The following is a 23407-nucleotide window of genomic DNA, read 5'->3' as shown; positions in this document are numbered from 1 at the left end:
ATAAATTTAATTTTTGTTTAAATATACTCTAAAAGAGCATGACTGATCAAAGATTTTAAGAATACAGCACTGTATCAATATGTTTAGCAGCGCTGTATGACCCTTGTAGGTTTAGTACTAAGTTATGATTATAATAATAATAATAATAATAATAATAAGATGAATGAATATGTTTAATATATTTTATTAGCATAGTGAAATTAACATTAAGTTGTTTCAGATGAGTGATGATAGTGGACGCAGAGTATACAAAGTGCGTGGAAGTGGGGTGGGAAACAGTCGCCCCACTGCAGTGAGCCTCGTACACACATCCACACAATCCAGTGGTGCAAGTGTTTCCCCTGTGGTGGTTCAATCTCAGCCCGGAGCTACTCTTATGCACTCAGCAGTAATGCCTCCAGAGTCGCTTGTTCACATGCAAGCAGAGCCAGAAGCGCAGTCTCAAGTTCACACGCAGTCACAAGCACAAATGCAGTCTCAGACACACATACAGTCTCAACCTCAGTCCTTATTGCAGACACACTCACAGGTGCTTCCACTTTCTCAAGGGGATACTCAGACACTTACACAGCCACAAACACAGACAAACTCTTTAGTGCAGGTGACACCTCGAACACTTGCTCAATCCTTAGTGTACTCTCATTCCCAAGTGCTAACACAGTCACAGATACACACACACTCACAAGTACAAGCACAATCTCAGGTGCACACACAGTCACACCTACACACACAGTCCCAAGTGAATACACCATCACAGCTTCATATACAACCTCAGATGCACACACAATCACAAATTCAAGTACAGCCTCTCACTCTTACACAACCTCATATTCAGGTGCAGTCACAACTAACACAACTGCCTCTACAGAGTCAATTACCATCCTTCACACAGTCTTCCATGCTCAGTACCATGTCAAACCTGGTGGATGCTACACAGGTGAGACTATCTTCTTTTCTCTATTTCATAAAAATATAATGTACCTCCCAAGCATTTTTTTAAATATCTTCAAGCAATATGACTTAAATTTACCTTATAACATATATAGCAGGGGAGTTACATTATTATTTTGTTTTTAGTATTATATCAATGCTGTAAATTTTGTTTATCCCTGTTTATCTCTTGTCGTGTGAGAATTGATCTTATTGATAATCTTTTTGACAATAAATATGTTTTAGATACCTTGATTTTTCCAGGGCTTTGGATATACAGCCTCTCCTCACTTAATGATGGAGTTCCGTTCCTAAGACCATGTCAGTAAATGAATTTGTTGCTAAGTGAGGAGCATACTATAATGGTAGTGGGTTTGTGTCAGCCATCTTTGATATTATTTTAATGTCACCTTTGCACTATTTATAACATTTCTGGTATATCTGTAAATGTTTATACAGTAGTGTACTGTATATTGTAATAAACAGAATAGAGGAAATCAGCTCTAATATACAGTGGGGCCCCACTTATAAGGCAGGTTAGGTTCCAAGCTACTGCCGGAAAGCAGACATCACTGGAAAGCAGAACGGCATTTTTTTCCACTGATAAATGCATATAAATGCCAGATAGCAAGTTTACACTAGCATATATTAAGTTAGCAATAGAATTAGGCATTAAAAACAATAAAAAAGTAAAATACACACACAGTACACTCTTTATTTACCTCAAAATATTCGTAGTCTTAATGTAGGGCAAAAGGTGAGTAGTATTTACTTTAACCCTTTGACTGTTTCCAACGTATAAATACGTCTTACGAGCCAATGTTTCTGACGTATTTATACGCACAAATTCTAGCGGCTTCAAATCGCGCGCCAAAGGCCTGGTAGGCCTACACGGGAGAGAATGGGTCTCAGTGGTCGGTGTGCACCCTGTGAAAAAAATCTGGGACCTAGCGGTGCATTGTGGGAACGCCATGTTGTCAGTCCATTTTCACCATGCCTCTCGGTAAGAAGTTCCTCACTCCTCGGCGGATTGGAGGTCTTTTGTTCCCAAGTGATAGCTCTAACAGCGATGAAAATGTCAGTGACAGTGAATTCAAGGGTTTTCAAGTGAGTGTTACCGAAAAAAGTGCCCAGGATAACGTAAATAGTGACGAAAACCCAGATGACCCACAACCTTCGACCTCTGGTGCTGTGCCGGCTTGTTCACATTCACCTTCGCCTGTACCAGGACGAAAGAGGAAACTATTTGGTCGTGTACAACACCCTGATGATAGCAGTGATAGTGATAGTGATAGTGATAGTGATTTCAAGGTCATTGAAAGCAGTTCTAGTGACAGTGAGAGTGAATATTCCCCAGTGAAGAGCCAGTATGTACGACGTAGCATGCGGTCTGGTAGTGTTTCATATGTTGTTCCAAGGGGAAGGAGAAACTCTGGGAGCACATCCCGTGGCCCAACACCACGACCTGATAGTGAAGATGACGATATTGTAACGATGGGTATGAATGGTGACAGTGAGGGAGGAGGCAGTGGTGGTGATAGTGAGGGTGGCACGGCCCATGTGGCACCATCACCGGGCCACGCTACTAGCCACGCGGCTGACTCAGCAGAACAACCAGCCTCACCCTACCCCACACTGCCACAACCTGCACCACCACAACCTGCACAGCCACAACCACGGTACAATATCCAGACCCCACCAGCAGACCGCATCTGGGATTGGCAGGACGGTGACGAGTTTGTTCCCAGTCCCCATGACTTTGATGAAACACAAAGTGGAATAAAGCCATCTTGTCCACTTGGGAACAATGCCAGTGAACTGGACTGCTTTGAGTTATTCTTCGATGAACCCCTGATGGACATCATTGTCAGGGAAACCAACACATACTGTGAATACACCATGGCAAATACAATTCTTTCACCAAAATCACGGCTACACAAGTGGAAGGAGACAACTGTGGCAGAGATGTACCTGTTTTTTGCCACAATAATGCTTATGCCACATGTGTATAAGCACACTGTCACCACATACTGGACAACAGATCGCCTGATTTCAACTCCAGGTTTTAGTGACATTATAGGTGTCAATCGTTTCCTGATACTGTTGCGTATGTTACACTTTTCAGACAAAACCAGGCCTGACAGAAGCGACAGGTTATATAAGATAAGAAATGTGTTTATGTACCTGAAACAAAAGTGCTGCATGTATTTTTATCCCTTCAGGAAGCTTGTTATTGATGAGTCCTTGATTTTATTCAAAGGAAGACTCTCATTCAAGCAATATATACCAAGCAAGAGGAAACGCTTTGGTATAAAGCTATTTGTACTGTGTGATTGCAGAAGTGGTCTTGTTTTAGATATTATTGTGTACACTGGCAGTAATACTTTGAGAGATACCATGAAGTTATTGGGTATCTCTGGTGATGTGGTTCGAACAATGATGGAACCATATCTTGGTAAGGAGCATATGTTATTTACTGATAACTGGTACACAAGCCCCTTACTCAGTGATTTCTTGCGAGTGAACTTGACAGACGTGTGTGGCACAGTGCGTGGTAATCGCAAACATATGCCAAGGTTCGACGCTGGCACTCGCAGAGGTGAGGTGCAAGCCTTTGCTGCCAATGACATCATGGCATTTCGGTGGCATGACAAACGTGATGTCACATTGTTGACATCAGTTCACACAAACGAAATGGTACCCAGTGGCAGGGACAACAGAGAGACCAATGAACCCATTCTAAAGCCTGCAGCTGTCATGGACTACAACCTCAATATGCGCTTAGTGGACAAATGTGACATGCAGATTGGGTTTGCAGACTGTGTACGCAAGAGTTATAAGTGGTATATCAAACTTTTTTTCCATCTTGTTGATATCTCTATGCTAAATGCTTATAACATATACAAGTTGAAGACCAACAAAACACCAAAATATGGTGAATTTTGCCTGTCAGTAATCAGACAAATAATTGCAAAGTACAAAGGAGCAACTCCTGCAATAGACCAGCGCCCACAGACGTCATCTCGTTTGAGGCCTGGTGATCACTACCCCATACAACTGCCTCCTACTACTGCCAAGAAAAATGCTCAGAAGAGGTGTTATGTATGTATGCATACCACAAAACGCCCACAAACACGCAGAGACACTCGTTTTATGTGTGAGGAGTGTGAAGTGCCCCTCTGCATATACCCATGTTTCAAAGAGTTCCACAAGCTGCAGCAGTTCTAGGAACGTGCTTAGTGACTGTACATATGTATATATATTATGGAACAATAGTAATAAACATTGTTTTGTATTGTTTGTTTGTGTAAACAAAGTGTATACACAAACTAATAGTGATAAAGTTTGTTCTGTTATTGTGTTGTAAATAATGAGTGTATATTTGAACAATGCACCTTACATTGGTCTCACAGGCCACATAAGTTACCTGGAAAAGAAAAATATTGAAAAATGCAAGAAACCTTTGAATTAGAGTAAATAAAAGAATAACGGGTGGGCGGCAGTCGCCGCTGTTGCCATACGCACGTCGATTTCTGCAAACTTTGCGGCTCTATATCTCGGTAAGTACTGATGGCAAAAATTTTTTTTTAGGCTTAAAACACTAGTAAAAATATTCCTAACATTTTCATAAGAAAAAATAATTTTTTTTTTTTCGAATATTTGGCGACATAGAATGACAGTTTCAGAGAGGGCCCTGAAACAGTCAAAGGGTTAAGAAGTTAGGTGTGGTAGCCCTTCTGGCAACCCCACCCACATATAATATACTACAATGATGCTTAACCCTTTGAGGGTCGACAGGCCCTCTCCAAGACTCGTTCTCAGGGTCGGCCAAATTTAAAAAAAAAAAAAATAATTTTCTCTTATGAAAAGATAGAGAATCTTTTCCTGATCATAATGACACCAAAAGTTTGAAATTTGATGGAAAACTTACGGAATTATGCTCTCGCGAAGTTAGCGGTCTCGGCGATGTTTACGCATCGGCGATTTTGCCCAATTTGAGCCCCATTTTCGGCCAATTCCACTGTACTAGTTGACAAAAAACATGAATATTTCGCTAGAACTCCATTTTTTCTATCGAATGAGTGCAAGAAACCACCCATTTATCAATTTCAACTATCCAGTACAGTGGTCAGAATTTAGCAATTTTGCCAATTTCACACAAATTTCAAAAGATGCCAGTTTCCGAATAGGGTCCAGAATAAACAAGAAAGACATTCCTGGCACTAAAATGACATTTCCTCTGTTCATTAGTCACGTCTCAAGGCCCCTCTTACATTCTTTTGCTTTCCACTTTGAATTTTTATTCTCACAAAAAATAGAAGATTTACTGTTATGCAGAGTACTGCATTAGTGTAAAAACTGGTATAAATAATATTGGTGCACTTGCAAAAGAATATTAGACTCACCAGTTGACGTGTATTGGATGCTTGGCATGATTTGTTTACAGTGGACCCCCGCATACCGTTGGCATCACATAACGATTAATCCGCATACCGCTTGCTTTAATCGCAAAAATTTTGCCTCGCATACCGCTTAAAAACCCGCTCACCGCTGTTCGTCCGAGACGCGTCCAATGTGCGCCCTCAGCCAGCCTCATATGTGCCGCCCGTGCCATTGTTTACCAGCCAGCCTCCGCGGTAACATCCAAGCATACAATCGGAATATTTCGTATTACAGTGGACCCCCGCATACCGGACGCCTTGCATAACGGACAATCCGCATACCGGACGCTTTGATCGCTAAAGTTTTGCCTCGCATACCGCCCAAAAACCCGCTCACCGCCTTTCGTCCGAGACGCGTCCAATGTGCGGCCTGAGCCACGCTCACATGTTCCGCCGGTGGCATTGTTTACCAGCCAGCCTCCGCGGTAACATCCAAGCATACAATCGGAACATTTCGTATTATTACAGTGTTTTTGGTGATTTTTTTCTGGAAAATAAGTGACCATGGGCCCCAAGCAAGCTTCTAGTGCCAACCCTACAGCAATAAGGGTGAGAATTACTATGGAGATGAAGAAAAAGATCATTGATAAGTATGAAAGTGGAGTGCGTGTCTCCGAGCTGGCCAGGTTGTATAATAAACCCCAATCAACCATCGCTACTATTGGTGGTACAGCTGCTGCTGCTGCTGTACCACCGTCAGCTGCTGCTGCACTGTCAGCTGCTGCTGCACTGTCAGCTGCTGCTGCTGTACCACCGTCAGCTGCTCCTGCTGCTGTAGTACCGTCTGCTGCTGCTGTAGCATCGTCTGCTGCTGCTGTAGCATCGTCTGCTGCTGCTGTAGCATCGTCTGCTGCTGCTGTAGCATCGTCTGCTGCTGCTGTAGCATCGTCTGTTGCTGCTGTACCACCGTCAGCTGCTGCTGCTGCTGTAGCATCGTCTGCTGCTGCTGCTGCTGTAGCATCGTCTGCTGCTGCTGTAACATCGTCAGTTGCTGCTGTAGCATCGTCTGCTGCTGCTGTAGCATCGTCTGTTGCTGCTGTAGCATCGTCTGTTGCTGCTGTAGCATCGTCTGTTGCTGCTGTACCACCATCAGCTGCTGCTGCTGCTGTAGCATCGTCTGCTGCTGCTGCTGCTGTCGCATCGTCTGCTGCTGCTGTAACATCGTCAGTTGCTGCTGTAGCATCGTCTGCTGCTGTTGTAGCATCGTCTGTTGCTGCTGTAGCATCGTCTGTTGCTGCTGTACCACCGTCAGCTGCTGCTGCTGCTGTAGCATCGTCTGCTGCTGCTGTAACATCGTCAGTTGCTGCTGTAGCATCGTCTGCTGCTGCTGTAGCATCGTCTGTTGCTGCTGTACCACCGTCAGCTGCTGCTGCTGCTGTAGCACCGTTGTTGGTGTGGCTTATTGAGAATACCAAGAAACAATTAACCCCAGAGGATTTGCCACCCAGGATAGCCCAAAAAAGTCAGTGTCATCGAAGACTGTCTAACTTATTTCCATTGGGGTCCTTAATCTTGTCTCCCAGGATGCAACCCACACCAGTCGACTAACACCCAGGTGAACAGGGAAAATGCCTGGAACTAGTGCTCATATTGGTGAATTTAGAGCCAGCAAAGGTTGGTTTGAGAGATTTAAGAATCGTAGTGACATACACAGTGTGATAAGGCCTGTTCTGGAAGAAAATACCAAACAGGACCTACAGTACTCAGGAGGAAAAGGCACTCCCAGGACACAGTGTCTCATCAGTCATTGCTGCATCTTCAATAAAGGTAAGTGTCATTTATTCTTCATTTAGTAGAGTAGTACATGCACAATATATATTGTGCATGTACTACTCTACTATTGTGCATGTATCCTTCTCTTTGTGTGTAGGAAAATGTATATTTCATGTGGTAAAATTTTTTTTTTCATAATTTTGGGTGTCTTGCACGGATTAATTTGATTTCCATTATTTCTTATGGGGAAAATTCATTCGCATACCGAACATTTCGCATAACAGCCAGCCCTCTTGCACGGATTAAGGTCGCTATGCGGGGGTCCACTGTATTACAGTGTTTTCGGTGCTTTATCTGGAAAATAAGTGACCATGGGCCCCAAGAAAGCTTCTAGTGCCAACCCTACAGCAATAAGGGTGAGAATTCCAATAGAGATGAAGAAAGAGATCATTGATAAGTATGAAAGTGGAGTGCGTATCGCCGACCTGGCCAGGTTGTACAAGAAACCCCAATCAACCATCGCTACTATTGTGGGCACCAGAAAGGCAATCAAGGAAGCTGTTCTTGCCAAAGGTTTAACTGTGTTTTCGAAACAAAGATCGCAAGTGATGGAAGATGTTGAGAGACTCTTATTGGTGTGGATAAATGAAAAACAGCTAGCAGGAGATAGCATCTCTCAAGCAATCATAAGCGAAAAGGCTAGGAAGTTGCATGAGGATTTAATTAAAAAAATGCCTGCAACTAGTGCTGATGTGAGTGAATTTAAGGCCAGCAAAGGTTGGTTTGAGAGATTTAAGAAGCGTAGTGGCATACATAGTGTGATAAGGCATGGTGAGGCTGCCAGTTCGGACCACAAAGCAGCTGAAAAATATGTGCAGGAATTCAAGAAGTACATAGACAGTGAAGGACTGAAACCTGAACAAGTGTTTAATTGTGATGAAACAGGCCTGTTTTGGAAGAAAATGCCAAGCAGGACCTACATTACTCAGGAGGAAAAGGCACTCCCAGGACATAAGCCTATGAAAGACAGGCTTACTTTGTTGATGTGTTCCAATGCTACTGGTGATTGCAAAGTTAAGCCTTTATTAGTGTATCACTCTGAAACTCCCAGACCGTTCAGGCAAAAGAATGTCCTCAAGGAGAATTTGTGTGTGCTGTGGAGGGCAAACAGTAAGGCATGGGTCACTAGGGACTTTTTCTATGACTGGTTACACCATGCATTTGCCCCCAATGTGAAAGATTACCTAACTGAAAAGAAATTAGAACTTAAGTGCCTCCTGGTGTTAGACAATGCCCCTGGTCATCCTACAGACGTGGCAGAGCGACTTTATGGGGACATGAAATTCATTAAGGTGAAGTTTTTGCCTCCTAATACCACTCCTCTCCTGCAGCCCATGGACCAGCAGGTTATTGCAAACTTCAAAAAACTGTACACAAAAGCTCTGTTTGAAAGGTGCTTTGTAGTGACCTCAGAAACTCAACTGACTCTAAGAGAGTTTTGGAGAGAGCACTTTAATATCCTCAATTGTGTAAACCTTATAGGTAAGGCTTGGGAGGGAGTGACTAAGAAGACCTTGAACTCTGCTTGGAAGAAACTGTGGCCAGAATGTGTAGACAAAAGGGATTTTGAAGGGTTTGAGGCTAACCCTGAGAGGATTATGCCAGTTGAGGAATCCATTGTGGCATTGGGAAAGTCCTTGGGGGTTGGAGGTTAGTGGGGATGATGTGGAAGAGTTGGTGGAGGAGGACAATGAAGAACTAACCACTGATGAGCTGATAGATCAACTTCAAGAGCAAGAGGCCAGACCTGAGGAAACTGGTTCAGAGGAGGGGAGAGAGAAATTGAAGAAGTTGCCTACTACAAAGATTAAGGAAATCTGTGCAATGTGGCTGAAAGTGCAAGCCTTTATGGATGAGAATCACCCTCACACAGCTATTGCAAGCCGTGTTGGCAACCTGTACACTGACAATGTTGTGAAACACTTTAGGGAAGTCATAAAGGAATGAGAGGTACAGGCCACTATGGACAGATATGTTGTGCGAAAGAAGTCCAGTGACTCTGAAGCTGGTCCTAGTGGCATTAAAAGAAGAAGGGAAGTAACCCCAGAAAAGGACTTGACACCTCAAGTCTTAATGGAAGGGGATTCCCCTTCTAAACACTAACACTCTCTCTCCCCTCCTCCCATCCCATCAATCATCACCAGATCTTCAATAAAAGTAAGTGTCATGTAATTGTGCATGCCTTTTTCAGTTTGTGTGTATTAAAATTAACATTTCATGTGGTAAATTTTTTTTTTTTCATACTTTTGGGTGTCTTGCATGGATTAATTTGATTTCCATTATTTCTTATGGGGAAAATTCATTCGCATACCGATTATTTCGCATACCAATGAGCCCTCTTTCACGGATTAAAATCGGTATGCGGGGGTCCACTGTACTTTTGAACTTTGGCAAAAATCGAACATTTCTGCTATTTGAACTCAATTTCAAGGTACTTTTCATTGTAAAACCAGTCAAAATTATCTCAATTTCTGTAATATGTCTTCCATTCTATAAAATGAGACCAAGAAAACTAGAATACAGCAATAAATACCATACGAAAATACAGTGCAAAGTCGCTGTTTTATTCCAAAAAAAACGGTCGAAGTGTTTTTTCTCATTATGCACTGTGTGCTGCAGGATTTTTTTTATACTGTGCACACTAACCACATAGACCCATTCTTTCATATGTAGGCCTACCAGCTTTCTCCCACTAGATTTGAGGGCGCTAGAATTTAGGCATACTAGTACGTCAAAAACCCTGGGTCGTAAGCCGTACTAGTACGGCTGAAACCCTCAAAGGGTTAAAGCTCCATAGAGCGATAAAATGCATATACAGTACACTCATTACTTATCTTAAAATATTTATATTCTTAACATAGGGTGAAAGGTGACAAGTATTTATTTGTAGAAAGTCATATGATAGGTAGGGTAGTGTTGGGAAGCCAGCCTGGCCACCCCACCCACTATGTAAACAAACAGATGATGCATCTAGTTATGATTCATAAATATTCATACAGACACTTTACATTGTGTACAGGTTGTCTCCACAGTGGTACAGTAGAATAAATAAAGACCAACACTTCCATTCTCATGTAATTTTTAGAAGGAATGATGCTCTGACAATAATAATAATATAGGTCCGCCATCACAAATCCGGCAATCAGTTATTCGGTGCCTTCAGTTATTCGGCACTAATTTTGGCTAGCATAATTTCAAATTTCCAGGGTCGCCACACCAACCTGCTGGTACTGTTTGGTGGTGCTACTTGCTGCATAAGTCATTCCAATTTCTTTTTCTCCATTTATTGTTTTAACCTGCTTACTTTTAGCCCTAGCCATGGTTCCAATGAATAAAAGAAATGCTTCTCATTATGTAAAGCACCTACACAGTACATTATCCACTAAAGATTAGGTGGCTTTGAAGCCACTGTCGGTTGTCATGAGCTCAGTCTCATGATGCAGGAGAATATACTTTATTATTACGCTAATATCAACACTACAGCTTATTTGCCTATCACAATTGATCTAATATGACATAATAAACAATATAAATAACATAAAACATGTTAAATACTCCAGAATGAATAATATTTGGCATAACACCGAGCAGTTCGACAGAGTTATGAAGAGGATATGGTAAACAAATACCATTCTCCTATCCTTGTCTTGGTGGCTTATATTAGAGAAAACGGAGTATAGCACAGGGCTAACTATGATATACACTTGTACTCCACCATAAACATGAAACAAAAAAGTTATTTTCTCTCTATAGATTATCACACATAGTAGCATATGTGTAGAGAACCTAGGATAACCCAAAAAAGTCAACGTGGCTTATTTTTAGTACCTGGCTTGGGTTAGCCATATATGATTTTTGGTAAATATTCGATTCCCAGCCAGGGTAGAAACACTAGGTGTGTTTCTTTGCACCTGTTGTCTATGTTTACCCATCAATAAATGGGTACCTGAGTGTTAGTCGACTAGTGTGGGTGTTATCCTGGGACACTGACCTAATTTTCTTGAAATACTCAGCATAACAAGTGCCTTTCTATACAGTAGTATGTCACTGATGTCAGCTAGGCCTGTATACCTTGTACATGTACGTGTAGTAAATAAAGATATTATTATTATTATTATTTTTATTATTATAATTATTATTATTATTATTATTTTCTCAGTTGTTTGTTGGGTTATCTTATTCAAACTTGGGCAATGTATGATGGAAAGATACTTCTTCACGTACACCAAAAATGAAAGAAATCAGACCATAAATAGCGGAGTTCACTTCTCAGCCATTAGCGGCCGTTTAGCGGTATATTTTTGTATGGTTGTTATGGTTATATTCTCATTTTTTCGGTCTCATTTGATAGAATGAAAGATATATTACAGAAATAGATATGATTTTGATTGCTTTCAAGACGAAAAGTACCTTGAAATTGCGCTCACAGTAGCGAAAATGTTCTATTCTTTAGCGAAGCTCAAGAGTAAACAAATGACGTCACTGTCCAATACCTGTCCGCCTGCCAGTCTAAATTCCAGTACGGAGTCAAGAATGGATTGACATTATTTATACAATTATTACAATAATGCAGTAGTCTGCATAACAGTAAATCTTTTTTTTTTTTGTGAATAAAAATTTCAAATGGTAAGCAAGAGTAATATAAGAGGGGCCTGTAGCCATGACTAATGAACAGAGAAAATGTTATTTTAGTGCCAGGAATGTCTGTATTGTTTATTCTGGACCCTATTTTGAAATTGGCATCTGTTGAAATTTGTGTTAAATCGACCAAATTGCCAATTTCTGACCACTTTATTGGGTAGTTGAAATAAGTGAATGGGCGGTTTCTTGTACTCAGTTGACAGACTAGAAGTAAATAAGTTTATTTGGGTATACACAATTACAGTTACATAGATTATCATACATAGCAGTGTATGTATAGAGAACCTAGCATAACCCAAAAAAGTCAAAGTGACTTATTTCCAGTACCTGGCTTAGGCCTGCCATATATGATTTTTGGTAAATATTTTTTTTTCTCTGTTGTTTGTTGGGCTATCTCATTGAAACCTGGGCAATGTATGATGGAAAGATGCTTCTTAATGTACAACAAAAATAAAAAAGACGGACGATAAATAAGGGAGTTCACTTCTCAGCCATTAGCCGCCTCTTTGCAGTATATTTTCGTATGGTTTTTATGGTTGTATTCTCATTTTTTGGACTCATTTGATAGAATGGAAGATATATTACAGAAATAGACATGATTTTGATTGTTTTCATAACAAAAAGTACCTTGAAATTGAGCTCAAAGTAGCGGACATGTTCGATTTTTGCCAATGTTCAATGAACTGTGTAAGGCAAGTTGGTTAATTTTATTAAGTGTATTCTAACCTAACACTCTGTAATTCGGCAAACTCAGTAATCCGGCACACTACAGGTCCCATTGATGCCGGATTTGTGATGGAGGACCTGTAATAATAATATAATAATAATAATATATTATTATTATTATTATTATTATTACAAATTATTATAAGTTATTATTAATACAAGTTATTATAATCATAATAAAAGAGAAGCAATAACTTACAAGGGTCGTGAATTGCTATATATAGAGTGAAGGCATACGAATGGAATATTTATCTACAGTTATCCCCCAGTGTTTGGCTAGAGAAAACGTAATTCTTCCGATACTCCTATAAAGCCTCTTTGTAAGCAAATCTCATATTTATGTCAGTTTTTATTCTCTGGGTATATGTGTAATGTTAATGTGCTATGTAACGTGTTTCTTATATACAGTGGACCCCTGCATAGCGACTTTAATCCGTGCAAGAGGGCTGATTGTTATGCGAAATGTTCGGTATGCGAATGAATTTTCCCCATAAGAAATAATGGAAATCAAATTAATCTGTGCAAGACACCCAAAAGTATGAAAAAAAGTTTTTTACCACATGAAATATACATTTTCCTACACACAAAGAGAAGGATACATGCACAATAGTAGAGTAGTACATGCACAATATATATTGTGCATGTACTACTCTACTAAATGAAGAATAAATGACACTTACCTTTATTGAAGATGCAGCAATGACTGATGAGACACTGTGTCCTGGGAGTGCCTTTTCCTCCTGAGTACTGTAGGTCCTGTTTGGCATTTTCTTCCAGAACAGGCCTTATCACACTGTGTATGCCACTACGATTCTTAAATCTCTCAAACCAACCTTTGCTGGCTTTAAATTCACCAATATGAGCACTAGTTCCAGGCATTTTTACCTGTTCACCTGGATGTTAGTCGACTGGTGTGGGTTGCATCCTGGGAGACAAGATTAAGGACCCCAATGGAAATAAGTTAGACAGTCTTCGATGACACTGACTTTTTTGGGTTATCCTGGGTGGCAAATCCTCTGGGGTTAATTGTTTCTTGGTATTCTCAATAAGCCACACCAACAACGGTGCTACAGCAGCAGCAGCAGCTGACGGTGGTACAGCAGCAACAGACGATGCTACAGCAGCAATAGACGATGCTACAGCAGCAGCAGACGATGCTACAGCAGCAACAGACGATGCTACAGCAGCAGCAGACGATGCTACAGCAGCAGCAGACGATGCTACAGCAGCAGCAGACGATGCTACAGCAGCAGCAGACGATGCTACAGCAGCAGCAGACGATGCTACAGCAGCAGCAGACGATGCTACAGCAGCAGCAGACGATGCTACAGCAGCAGCAGACGGTACTACAGCAGCAGCAGCAGCAGCTGACGGTGGTACAACAGCAGCAGCAGCTGACAGTGCAGCAGCAGCTGACGGTGGTACAGCAGCTGTCCCACCAATAGTAGCGATGGTTGATTGGGGTTTATTATACAACCTGGCCAGTTCGGAGACACGCACTCCACTTTCATACTTATCAATGATCTTTTTCTTCATCTCTATAGTAATTCTCACCCTTATTGCTGTAGGGTTTGCACTAGAAGCTTTCTTGGGGCCCATGGTCACTTATTTTCCAGAAAAAATCACCAAAAACACTGTAATAATACGAAATGTTCTGATTGTATGCTTGGATGTTACCGCGGAGGCTGGCTGGTAAACAATGCCACCGGCGGAACATGTGAGCGTGGCTCAGGCCGCACATTGGACGCGTCTCGGACGAAGAGCGGTGAGCGGGTTTTTGGGCGGTATGCGAGGCAAAATTTTTGCGAAAAAGCGAGCGGTATGCGGATTGTACAGTATGCGATGCGTGCGGTATGCGGGGGTCCACTGTAATTTTGAAGAAAATATCATAGATGGATTAATGAAAATCTCTACAGGTCTCCCTCAACATTCACGTTTTCAGCTTTCGCGGGCTTCACACATTCGCGAATTCCCAACCGGCAAATTCCCAGCCACCAAATTCCCAGCCGCTAAATCATATTCAAGTTTCCCGCCACCTGCGAGTCCCTACTACCCTCCCTCCAACCCCCGCAACTGGCAGCCAGCCCTCCCACCACTCAGTGTGGTGAGTGTTTTGTTTGTTCATTATTTGCTATTAAACTACAGTATAAATAATGTAAACACATTCATGACTGCATATTGGAATGGCTATTTGGACAGGTATTAGACGGTGACATCATGTGTTTACTCTTGAACACAGCAAAGAATCAAACATTTCTGCTACTGCTAATAATAATAATAATAATAATAATAATAATAATAATAATAATAATAATAATAATACGATATAATTGAAGAAGGAAATTGTACAAAAATACGAGGGAGTGGTTGACACATCGTCAGTGTGACTTTGTTTATGCTGGAGTGAACATTAGTCTCCCTACTCTTCCAAACATTTCACAATAATTCATTGTTTGGTGCTTGTAGATTGAGTGTGACTGGAGTGGTTGAGGCAGTGGTAGAGGTGATAGAGGCAGTGGTAGAGGCAGTGATAGAGGCAGTGGTAGAGGCAGTGATAGAGGCAGTGATAGAGGCAGTGGTAGAGGCAGTGGTAGAGGCAGTGGTAGAGGCAGTGGTAGAGGCAGTGATAGAGGCAGTGGTAGAGGCAGTGATAGAGGCAGTGGTAGAGGCAGTGATAGAGGCAGTGGTAGAGGCAGTGGTAGAGGCAGTGATAGAGGCAGTGGTAGAGGCAGTGGTAGAGGCAGTGATAGAGGCAGTGGTAGAGGCAGTGGTAGAGGCAGTGATAGAGGCAGTGGTAGAGGCAGTGGTAGAGGCAGTGATAGAGGCAGTGATAGAGGCGGTGGTAGAGGCAGTGGTAGAGGCAGTGATAGAGGCAGTGGTAGAGGCAGCGATAGAGGCAGTGGTAGAGGCAGTGGTAGAGGCAGCGATAGAGGCAGTGATATTTACTAACATATATGTTATAAATAATAATAGTACATTATGAATAACATTTATTATTATTATTATAAATGTTATTAATATTAACATGTACTATTATTATTTATAACATACGTATATGTTAGTAAATACCACTGCCTCACCCAATGCCTCTATCACTGCCTCTATCACTGCCTCTATCACTGTCTCTATCACTGCCTCTACCACTGCCTCAACCGCTGAATTATTGTGAAATGTTTGGAAGAGTAGGGAGACTAATGTTCACTCCAGCATAAACAAAGCCACACTGACGATGTCTCAACCACTCCCTCGTATTTTTGTACAATTTCCTTCTTCAATTATGTCGTATTATTATTATTATTATTATTATTATTATTATTATTATTACTATTGTTATTATTAGCAGTAGCAGAAATGTTTGATTCTTTGCTGTGTTCATGAGTAAACACATGATGTCACCGTCCAATACCTGTTCAAATAGCCATTCCAATATGCAGTCATGAATGTGTTTACATTATTTATACTGTAGTTTAATAGCAAATAATGAACAAACAAAACACTCACCACACTGAGTGGTGGGAGGGCTGGCTGCCAGTTGCGGGGGTCGGAGGGAGGGTAGTAGGGACTCACATTGGTTGAGGAAGTGGTGGAGACAGTGGTGGAGTCTGTGGTATTTAATAACATACATGTTATTAAAGCATAACATGTATATATTTAGTACAACTTACGACGTTTTCATGTATTTTATGATTGTTCATGGTTCAACAAGTTAAGCAGTATTGTATTATATTTCCCTACAATATATTGGGGCACCAAACATTCACGGTTTTTCAACATTCGCGAGGCTCTTGATCCCTATAACCCTCGCGAATGTTGAGGGACACCTGTATATTAGTGTAAAATAGGACATTTAACCCCTTCAGGGTCCAAGGCCCAAATCTGAAGTGGTGCCCCAGTGTCCAAGAATTTAAAAAAAAAAAATTTTGTTATTTTTTCTTATGAAATGGTAGAGAATCTTTTTGTGAAGGTAATAAAACAAAAAGTACGAAATTTGATGGAAAATTGACGAAATTATGCTCTCGCGAATTTTGATGTGTCAGGGATATTGACGAATCGGCGATTTTGCCGACTTTGACTCCCATTTTAGGCCAATTACATTATTCCAGTCAACCAAATTCTTAGCTATTTCACTAGTATTACTTCTATTCTATTGATTGAGCACAAGAAATCACCAAGTCAACTGTTTCAACTACAAATTAAAGCGATCGGAAATTGTTAATTTGGCCAATTTAACACAAAGTTCAAAATATTCCAATTTCAAAATAGGGTCCAGAATAAACAATGTAGGTATTCCTGGAACTAAACTAACATTTCCTCTGTTCATTAGTTACGTTTTGAGGCTTTACAAATAAATTCCATTTTGATTTTTTATTCACATAATGAATTTTTATTCACACCAAAAAATAGAAGATTTACTGTTATTTAATACTGTAATAATTGTATAAATATCATCACCATATTTGTGAATGCATATTAGACCCAGCAGCTGGCGTGTATTAGACGTGTGAGGTCATTTGTTTACTCTTGAATATCGGCAAAAATTTAACATTTCTGCTACTTTGAGCTCAGTTTAAAGCCATTTCCAGTGCTAAAACCAATCAAAATCATCTCTATTTCTGTAATACGTCTTCCATTCTATCAAATGAGACCAAGAAATCGCAAATAGAACTATCAAAAACATACGAAAAAACACTGCAAAGTCGCTGTTTTAATCGAAAAATCATGATTTCAGTTTTTTTCTCTCATTACTCACAACGTGCTGCAGGATCTGTTTTATGTGGTGCACACATACCACATAGATGTATTCTCTCATATCTAGGCCCAAATGTACCACTCACAGTTTATCAGAGTGAGCTGAGCTCATGACGTAGATCTACGGTTTGGACCCTGAACGTAAAGCCGTAGATCTACGGGACGGACCCTCAAAGGGTTAATGTGCCCAAAAGAGATTATTATTACGTAGAACATATTACTATGGTGTCATGAGTAGAGAGACTTAGTGATTTTAATGTGTACCTGCATGCCAGCACAGTGTGCAAGCTGTCTCCCACCGAGGCAGGGTGACCCAAAAAAGAAAGAAAATTCCCAAAAAGAAAATACTTTCATCATCATTCAATACTTTCACCACACTCACACATTATCACTGTTTTTGCAGAGGCACTCAGAATACAGCAGTTTAGAAGCATATATGTATAAAGATACACGACATATCCCTCCAAACTGCCAATATCTCAAACCCCTCCTTTAAAGTGCAGGCATTGTACTTCCCATTTCCAGGATTCAAGTCCGACTATATGAAAATAACCGGTTTCCCTGAATCCCTTCACTAAATATTACCCTGCTCACACTCCAACAGATCGTCAGGTCCCAATTACCATTCGTCTCCATTCACTCCTATCTAACACGCTCACGCACGCTTGCTGGAAGTCCAAGCCCCTCGCCCACAAAACCTCCTTTACCCCCTCCCTCCAACCCTTTCGAGGATGACCCCTACCCCGCCTTCCTTCCCCTATAGATTTATATGCTTTCCATGTCATTCTACTTTGATCCATTCTCTCTAAATAACCAAACCACTTCAACAACCCCTCTTCTACCCTCTGAATAATACTTTTATTAACTCCACACCTTTTCCTAATTTCCACACTCCGAATTTTCTGCATAATATTTACACCACACATTGCCTTTAGACAGGACATCTCCACTGCCTCCAACCGTCTCCTCGCTGCTGCATTTACCACCCAAGCTTCACATCCATATAAGAGTGTTGGTACTACTATGCATTCATACATTCCCTTCTTTGCCTCCATAGATAACGGTTTTTGACTCCACATATACCTCAACGCACCACTCACCTTTTTTCCCTCATCAATTCTATGATTAATCTCATCCTTCATAAATCCATCCGCCGACACGTCAACTCCCAAGTATTTTCTGAAAACATTCACGTCTTCCATACTCCTCCCCAATTTGATATCCAATTTTTCTTTATCTAAATCATATGATACCCTCATCACCTTACTCTTTTGTATGTTCACTTTCAACTTTCTGCCTTTACACACATTCCGAAACTCATCCACTAACCTTTGCAATTTTTCTTTAGAATCTCCCATAAGCACAGTATCATCAGCAAAAAGTAACTGTGTCAATTCCCATTTTGAATTTGATTCCCCATAATTTAATCCCACCAAATGTTGGCCATAATTTGAAATCGCCGCATTAGCGGAATGCCGTAAAGCGGGGCCCTACTGTACATTATTTAGGTATGCATACTGGTCAGAAAGCCCATCGTAAGTCTGAGTTGTCAGTAAACGAGTACATTGGTAAATGAGGAGAGGCTGCTCTGTATAGTACATATATCCTTGGTACCTTATTTTCTCCTGGACTTTATGTATGCTGTATAGAACAGTATATACTGTATTCACATATATGTTGAACCTGGTTTGCAGTTGTTTACCTGTGAGAAATTATATTTTTGTGATTAGTACATGCTTTTTTTTTTTTTAACACACTGACTGTTTCCCACTGAGGTAAAGTAATAAAGCTGTGCTCATGTTGTCTAGTCTCTGGTATTTATTTTTATAATTCTTAAAAAATTGAAGTTGCTGTTTCATATTGTATATATATCTCTTACATCCCATTTTAATATTCTACTTTTTTTTTTAATTAATTTTTTTTGTACACTGGCTGTTGTCCATTGAGGTATGGTGACCCAAAAAAGAAGGAACACATTCATCATCATTCACCAAAGGCATCAGAACTGTGATGTCGGTGTACAGACATCACAGTTCAGATGCCCCTCCTTTGGACTGTAGGCAGTTTATTTCTCCATCTATAGGACTCTTATGTCTAGCTAACCACTTCCCTGAATCCTGCATGAATGTTATTTTATTCCCACTCCAGCAGTACGTCTTCATGAAAACCATTTGTCTTCACTCATTCTGATCTAATGCTCTCACACAAGGCTATTGGATGCTCAAGCCCCTAGCATCAAAACCTTTTTCACCTCTTCCTTCCTGCCCTTCTGGGTATGACCCTTACCTCTCCTTCCCTCCACCTCAGATTTATATGCTCTCCTAGTCATCCTATTTTGTTTCACCCTCTAAATGTACAAATTACCACAACTGCTCAGCCCTCTGAATAATACCTCTGGTAACCCCACACCTAATCTCCAAGCCCCAAATTCTTTGCTCAATATTCACATTGCACATTGTTGCCTCCTAATAGTTGTAGTGTTTAACACCCATGCTTCACATGGGTTTAAACATGCTGAAGCCGCACAGCATTTTTGTGAGGGAAAACTTTCTAGCGTGTCTTAAGCTGCATTTTTTCATAGCTTTCCAGTGTGGTCTCTATTGGTGGTGCAATGAATTTCTTAAATTCTTTTATGATTTTATGTGATAATCATATCTGTTCCTACCAGTGTAAAAGGCCATTTTTAATGTTTTCCATCTTGTAATTTTTGTTTTAACTTTGGGAGCCATTTTGTGACATAAGATTTTTCTTTTGGAACCACAAGTTGTTTCAGTGTAGACACCACACTACCACTGCATATTCCAATTTTTAACTAACAATGGGGATAGTTTTTTTTTTTAAGTATTTCTCCATCCATACATATACAGTTATCTAGAGGCGTTTTTGAAGTTTGCCAATATTTTCTTTATTAACACGGTCGTTTCCTACTGAGGCAGGGTGATCCCAAAAAAGTAGAAACGTTTTCATCATCATTCACTCCATCGCTCTTTTGAAAGAGGTGCACCTACACTATAGTTAAAAAATTGAAACCCTTCCTTTGGAGTGCAGGCAGTGTACTTCCCACCTCCAGGACTTATCATTTCTATGATTCACCATGTCTTTCATAGATCCATCTGCTGAAAAGTCCACTCCCAGATATCTGAAAATATTCACTTCTTCCATACTCCCTCCATCCCTCCAATCTGATATCCAGTCTTTTATTACCTAATTTTTTTGTTATCCTCATCACCTTGCTCTTTCCTGAATTCACTCTTAATTTCCTTTTACATACCCTTCCAAACTCATCCACCAACCTCTGCAAGTTCTCTTCAGAATCTCCCAAAAGCACAGTGTCATCAGCAAAAAGCAACTGTGACAACTCCCACTTTGTGTTAGAGTTTTTATATCTTAATCTCACACCTTTTGCCAACAGCTGAGCATTCACTTCTCTTACAATCCCATCTATAAATATATTGAACAACCATGGTGACATCATGCATCCCTGTCTAAGTTCTACTTTTACTGGGAAATAATCTCCCTCTCGCATCCTGAATTTTTGCTCGTATCCAGAAACAAAAAAATCGACCAAGCAACTGCTCGCATCCTGAAAAACTTGTATGGTTGGGGTACTTGTAAGCCAAGGTTCAACTATATATTAGAGCTGATTTTCTCTTTTCTGTTTATTTCAATATACAGTACACTACTGTATAAACATTAAAAATATACCAGAAATGTTTTAAGTGGTGCAGAGGTGACATTAAAACAATATTGAAAATGGTTGACACAAACCCACTGCCATTATAGTACGCGCCTCACTTAGTGACAAATTCGTTTACCAACGTGGTCTTAGGAATGGAGCTCCATCATTAAGTGAGGAGGTGCTGTATTGCATTTTCCTCACTTTCCAGGCTGCAGATTCTATAGAGTCTGAAGGGGGAAAAAACCAATGAGTGCCTCATTTGGTTCTTTGGTTGTGGTGTGAATAGTATGGTGTCTGGCAGTTTTTGTTGGTGGGCTTGTGGTGCACATTGAATTTAGGGTGGCAGTCTTAGTTTGCTGAGCAGAGCATTGTGGAAAGGAAAACTGCCTGTCTGTTTCTTCATGAAGAGTAAACTGTATAAATGGTTTGACTGCATTAAGGGTATTTTTGAGGTTGTCCTGGTTGAGGCTTCTGGGAGCTAAGATAAGAATTTCATCTACATAGCGAAGCTGTGTGACTGTTTTGGGAATGATGGAAAAATCTCTCGATCTTCAGAGATACCACTTACACATTTCCCATCGTCTTCCCTGATCATCAAATAAGATTGCCACCTCAAATTCAATTTCAGTCTAGTCTGTTTTACTTTCTTCTTCAAACTCATGGTTAGAGCTTTTCTAACTGTGGTTTTTAGTTATTTTTACATTTATGGGGAAGCACTGAAAGGGTAGAGGTCCTGCAGCACCTGGAGAAATGGGAGACAATCAGGTTTGATCTAAGGAATGGGAGGTTAGGTTAAATTTTTTGGATCAAGAACCCCTCACAGGCATCAAGGAAAAACTTTCCTTAAAGAGATAATGTTTTTTCAACTTCTGTTTGAAAAAACAAAATTTTATTAATTTTTGTTTTTTTTTAACACTGGCCATATCCCATCCAGGTAGGGTGGCCCAAAAAAGAGACACTTTTACCATCATTCGCTCTATCACTGTCTTGCCAGAATTGTGCAAATACTGCAATTCAGATGCCCTTCAAAACTGCAAATATCCCTCCTTCCTTCAGAGTGCAGGTACTGTACTTCCTGCCTCAAGAACTCAGGTCCATCAAGCAGGTTTACCTGAGTCTCTTTACAAAATGTTACCTTGCACACACTTCAACAACTTGTCAAGTCCCAAAAGCCATTTGCCTCCACTACTATCTGATACGCTTACACACATCTACTAAGGGTCCAAGCCCCTCGCACATCTCGTTTACTCACTTCCTCCAATCTTTCCTAGGGATGACCCCCTACTCATGCACAACTAAACTGTCTGTAGTTTCATATATGTAGACTTAGTTATGGCAGTACAGTGGACCCCCGGCTTACGATATTATTTCATTCCAGAAGTATGTTCAGGTGCCATTACTGAACGAATTTGTTCCCATAAGGAATATTGTGAATTAGATTAGTCCATTTCAGACCCCCAAACATACACGTACAAATGCACTTACATAAATACACTTACATAATTGGAGACAAATTGTGGAGACAAAGAACTTTGTCCTTGGAGGCAAAGAGGGGAATGTATGAGAGTATAGTTTTACCAACGCTCTTATATGGGTGTGAAGCGTGGGTGATGAATGTTGCAGTGAGGAGAAGGCTGGAGGCAGTGGAGATGTCATGTCTGAGGGCAATGTGTGGTGTTAATATAATGCAGAGAATTCGTAGTTTGGAAGTTAGGAGGAGGTGCGGGATTACCAAAACTGTTGTCCAGAGGGCTGAGGAAGGGTTGTTGAGGTGGTTCGGACATGTAGAGAGAATGGAGCGAAACAGAATGACTTCAAGAGTGTATCAGTCTGTAGTGCAAGGAAGGCGGGGTAGGGGTCGGCCTAGGAAAGGTTGGAGGGAGGGGGTAAAGGAGGTTTTGTGTGCGAGGGGCTTGGACTTCCAGCAGGCATGCATGAGCGTGTTTGATAGGAGTGAATGGAGACAAATGGTTTTTAATACTTGACGTGCTGTTGGAGTGTGAGCAAAGTAACATTTATGAAGGGATTCAGGGAAACCGGCAGGCCGGACTTGAGTCCTGGAGATGGGAAGTACAGTGCCTGCACTCTGAAGGAGGGGTGCTAATGTTGCAGTTTAAAAACTGTAGTGTAAAGCACCCTTCTGGCAAGACAGTGATGGAGTGAATGATGGTGAAAGTTTTTCTTTTTCGGGCCACCCTGCCTTGGTGGGAATCGGCCAGTGTGATAATAAAAAAATAATAATTGGTTGCATTGGGAGCTGATAGTAAAGCGGGGGTCCACTGTACTATACTACATAATAATGACATTATATTTGTATACTCTATACACTATACCGAAACAGTCAAAGGGTTAAATCTCTCAAATCAACCTTTGCTGGCCTTAAATTCACTAACATCAGCACTAGTTCCAGGCATTTTTTTAATTAAATCGTTATGCAACTGCCTTGCCTTTTCGCATATGACTGACT

At 40.8% G+C, this 23407-nt stretch overlaps 1 protein-coding gene across 3 annotated transcripts in view; it reads left to right on the top strand.

Moving 5' to 3' along the window:
- The first annotated feature begins 214 nt into the window (after positions 1-214).
- The window catches only part of LOC128688024 (uncharacterized), a 232074-nt gene continuing 208881 nt past the window's right edge, over positions 215-23407 (top strand). For all 3 annotated transcript variants that reach the window (XM_070083757.1, XM_070083758.1, XM_070083756.1), the window contains exon 1: positions 215-937. In XM_070083757.1, the coding sequence (XP_069939858.1) occupies positions 221-937 (717 nt within the window). In that variant the 5' untranslated portion in view covers positions 215-220. The remainder of the gene's footprint in view (positions 938-23407) is intronic.

This window comes from Cherax quadricarinatus, chromosome 10 (genome assembly GCF_038502225.1).
Source record: "Cherax quadricarinatus isolate ZL_2023a chromosome 10, ASM3850222v1, whole genome shotgun sequence".
Classification (NCBI taxonomy): domain Eukaryota; kingdom Metazoa; phylum Arthropoda; class Malacostraca; order Decapoda; family Parastacidae; genus Cherax; species Cherax quadricarinatus.
This window is presented reverse-complemented; position numbering and strand designations above follow the sequence as displayed.